The sequence below is a fragment of the Mytilus edulis genome, chromosome 4 (assembly GCF_963676685.1).
Source record: "Mytilus edulis chromosome 4, xbMytEdul2.2, whole genome shotgun sequence".
NCBI classification, from domain to species: Eukaryota; Metazoa; Mollusca; class Bivalvia; order Mytilida; family Mytilidae; genus Mytilus; species Mytilus edulis.
Genome location: NC_092347.1, coordinates 41,421,017 through 41,425,628, shown reverse-complemented (window position 1 = coordinate 41,425,628; position 4,612 = coordinate 41,421,017). Strand labels below are relative to the sequence as shown.

The 4,612-nt window shown below is 33.0% G+C and overlaps 1 protein-coding gene across 1 annotated transcript; it reads left to right on the top strand.

Annotated features, from left to right (window-relative positions):
- The first annotated feature begins 999 nt into the window (after window positions 1–999).
- Window positions 1,000–3,415, top strand: LOC139521883 (cerebellin-3-like). Its single transcript, XM_071315559.1, has 2 exons — window positions 1,000–1,342; window positions 2,977–3,415. The coding sequence occupies exons 1-2, from the start codon at window positions 1,051–1,053 to the stop codon at window positions 3,396–3,398; spliced, it is 714 nt and encodes a 237-aa protein (XP_071171660.1). The 5' UTR covers window positions 1,000–1,050; the 3' UTR covers window positions 3,399–3,415.
- Window positions 3,416–4,612: the final 1,197 nt, after the last annotated feature.

The window sequence follows — 4,612 nt, the reverse complement described above, 5'->3', positions numbered from 1 at the left end:
TTATTTCCATTGAATAAAACATTAATTTTCAGCAAACAATGGGTGTAAAAGAAAATATATACTGATATAATATTAACCTGTTTTATGTTTTTCCCTATATTACAACTCAAATTTACTACATAATTATGTCCTTGTTATTGTCCATATGAAACTGTTCAACTTAAATATAACTAGGATAAAAAATAAAACCTTTGGATGCAGTGTGGATGCATAATTTCGTTCCAAAATGAGTTGAGGTACGTCCGAATCAAAGGCAGGATTTTTCTTCCTATTTAAATTTTCAATTAAGTGCACATAAATTACTACGAATCATTATTGTATGACATCAAAAAGGAAAATTGAAGAGCGGAACTGTTTAGTGTGCAAAACGGTTATTGCGGCATAACTTGCATGTGCTGCCTGTATTAAATAAAATGAGGAAACAAGCATTTGAATGATTTTTCTAATGAACATGTTCCTCAAGACCATCCAGATTTCATTTTAACTGAAATACATGTTTTGAACAAACACAAAGGTGTTTAGTTTTTTCTAAGTATAGAATGGGTTGGGGTCAGGAGGGAGTCCATTAATACCAGTTAAACGATAAATTTTATTTTAGATTTTGCTAAAAACAGTTAATTTAAAATATTGATAAACGATAACAGCAATTTAAGTTATCTTAAATGAGAAAATCAGAAAACAGTAAATTCAAAAGTAATAACAACAATAAAAAAACAGGGTCCATTTTTTCCCACAATAACAGTTAATAACAATGGCAATTTTAAGAATATAACAACTTACTAGTCAATAACAGCACATATGTTTTCAAAATAACATTTAACAAAGTTCAATTTAGCAATGACTAAAATACCTAGACAGAAAAGATGTAGCCCCCCCCCCCCCTTTTCATCGATATATCAGGCTCTTGTTTAAGAGAAAGAAACACACAATTGTCATTGATTGATTCATCTTCTTAATTTTACTGATAAAGATATTTCTTGTCGATGTTATAAAGTAACATGATAAGAGATCGCCTTTAGTACTGTAAATGGAGATAAATATACACATAATATGACATTCGTGAAACACTTTCTGGTCTACATTTGGTGTATTGGAGGATTTTCATACTGTTTCCAAGGGGATTCTTTGTTAGAAGATGAAATTAAGAAAGTTGAGGATCTAGTGTCCCTTTATACAAAACAAAATAATACGTTTCACGAGAAATTTAATCTTGTTGAGATGGAATTGAAATCATTAAAAGCTGACCTTAATGTGCCCTTGGGGAAAGGTATACAGGCACAAACGATGAATACCAATGCCAAGTTGAATGCACAAGAGAAAGAAATGAAAAGAGAAAATCAAGGTTGGTCTCCACGCTGTTTTATATTTATCTTAATATGTTTCTCTGTAATTTTCAAAATGAAGTGAGCTAGCTAATTCCTGCAACAGAGTCACTGAGGACATTAGACGGCATATGTTTTGTGCCTTCAATGATAATATTTTCCCCCGTTAATTCAGTTGAGATTAAAAAGAATCATGGAACTGTATGTACATAGACAACAAAACAAAGGAAAGGAAAGTGGCACATTTAAAAAGGGATATCAATACATACTGCATATATTAAGGATAATATCTTTAAACCCCTATGCCAGTCATTTCAATAAAGTACCAATCTGGAATTGTCAACCTAAAATCAGAGGTTATGTGGCCTGACGAACAAACATACAGAATTTTACGATTGGTGTCTGGTGTCTATTATTTACAAGTAACCTAACAGTTGGAGAATACGTCAAAGAAACGGCTATCAAAGCAAGGAACTAAAAACTTATTGTGTTGCTTCAATCATAAAATATTTGAAAATTGTATCCCCTAATGTATTCTAATGCAGTAATTATACACTGTTATATATATATATAGCTTCAAATTGTGGAATATAAAAAAAGGAGATATGGTATGAATGCCAATGAAACAACCATCCACCAAAGTTCACACAATGATGATTGTCTAACTGTTTGAGCAACATTATATAATTATACGTTATTATATATCGTTACTCTTTTAAAAAATGTATTTACATATATATTTTTACAATGCAAATTGTAAGTTTTTAGTGCTAAATTTCAATTATCTCATCTTGCAGGTCATATAGATCGTTTTTATATTCATGAGATTTGTTTAAAAATCATAATATTCACTTAAAAAGTAGTGGCAACTTCAATTGAATTCATTCACAACATATGTGTAGGACAGGTATGGAAACATATGTTTATAGAAATACATATGTTGTAAATTTTCCTGTTTATGGCTTACTAGTATTTCAAATCATATTGATGACAAAATAATAAATGTTCGAAACTGTTATATTAATAGGATTTGACTCGAGAGTTTTTATAAAGTAAAAGTATGATATGGAAAGTGAACACAAATGAAAGTTATACCGAGAGTAAAGCAAAAATGTATTCAATTCGTTATATTTATAATAGATGTACCTTGATACTAAAATGATACCAGCATTTTGATTGTGTACGCCAGACGCACTTATTACAAAAGCATTGAACATTGTATTTACCAGCCATATGTATTTTATTGAAGATAGATGTTTTAAATAAATTATGGAAACTCCTTGATATTCAAATTTAATTGATTGGTGGCTTAAGTAGTCCAACAACCGTATCACTAATCAATACTGGGGTTCTAAGTTCAAATCCCGCACGAGGCAGGCGCATTCACATTCAACTCCAATCTTAATTGACTAGGTAATATCAGTTTTCCTGTCGAAGGTCGGTGGTTCTCTCCGGGTAAGACGTCCTCCTCAAGCAATAAAAAACGGACCGCAACGAATCAGCAAATTTGTGTTGAAAGCGGTGTTACACAATTATTGATAAAATCAATCGATCAAATTCTAGTAAATAAGGCATCTGTCCTATTTTTATGATGCGAGTTGAACAAACACAAAAGATTTTGGGCCTCTTATGTTGATTTTTTTTGTTGTTGCAGCTCGACCATCGACACCATCTGTGGGTTTTTCGGCTACAATGATTGAACACAATCAAGATATGAATCTACAAGATACAGTTAAGTTTCAGAATTTGGTGACCAATTACGGAAATGGATTTGACCATATTTCAGGAATTTTTAGAGCGCCTATACGTGGATTATACTTTTTCAGCGTCGTCATATTAAGTCATGCAGGTGAAGACATGGAAACTGAAATTGTCAAAAATGGAGATGGTTATTTCAGAACTTATTCTGGAGATTCAACCACCTGGAACGCTGGACGACAGTCGACTGTTTTGCAGCTTGATACAGGAGATCAAGTATGGATACGGATATTAAACTTGGTGCCATCTGTCAACAACGGAAATGTGAGAATATTCGGATACGGATTTTCATCTTTTTCCGGATTTTTAATATCTTAATAAATATTATCATATTTCTTGTCGTAATTTTTGAAGGCACACATTCCCGCATCATGTATCTTATTAAACCAGGTGAATACAAATTAAAAATGTCAGTAAATTGTTATACTTTTCCAACAACATATCAATTAAGTAATTCCTTAATGCCCGCGTCACACTGTCCCGATTTTTATATACGATGGACACCCGAATGCGAAAATTGTAAGTTCGTACGAAGTTGGTCCCGATCTCGTTAAAATACCAAAAAGTGACCGAAGCAAGTACGATGAATAACGAAGTCTATACGATGGTGCCGAAATTATATACGATAGCAAAAGTTGGACATACGAAGGTTAACCGAAGACGGGTATTTAAGCTTTATATCTCAGCCGAAGCCTACACGACATATCACGAAGGCTACACGATGGATTACGATGATGGCGCGATGGCCATACGATGTCTAAAAGACGCCGTGTACAGCTTACGATGCATTTAAATTATATGCCGAAGGCATCACGCGTTTTAAATTATTTGATCAATATTGAATATAACTTAGTTTATTATCCCCTCGCCTACTACATGTAAGTTGCGTGTAGATAAAATTGTTATGGACACTCTAGAACCAAAATGCTCAAAACTTGGTATGGTTTTACTCGTTAAGAATATCTTAAGCGCTATTGGCTTTAAAGTTCAAAGGTCAAGGTCACAGTGTCAGTTGTAATACAAGGCAATATCAGCCTTGTGGACACTCTTAAACCAATATGCTTCCAAAGACTTTAATCACATTTGGTAAATTGTTCCTCCTTGTAATGATCTGGCATTTTTTTACGTTCAAGGCCAAAGGTCAAGGTCATGCAGAGGAACTTGTTTTTTTTCCCTTGAAATAGCATAATACACAGGAAATTGGTTGCTCATTTTATTACCTGCTGGTTCTAAAGACAATATTAAAGGTATTTCAAGTTACTGAATGTTTTGGTTGATTTCTAAAAAAATAGTTTATGTATCAAATATGCATATTCAATTTACTATTTTCTGCATGTGTCATATGTCCCCAATATGTTACATACGAGGGGATGCCACGCTCGGCATTGCCTTGTTAGAACTGTAAAATGTGTGCACTAGTCTGAATAATCACCCATAATTATTCCCATGTTTACTGATCTATCTTAAAGGTAAGGTAATGGGTTCGTTGATCCCTTTTATTAAAAAAGAGCTCTTTCCAGGAGAATATCATA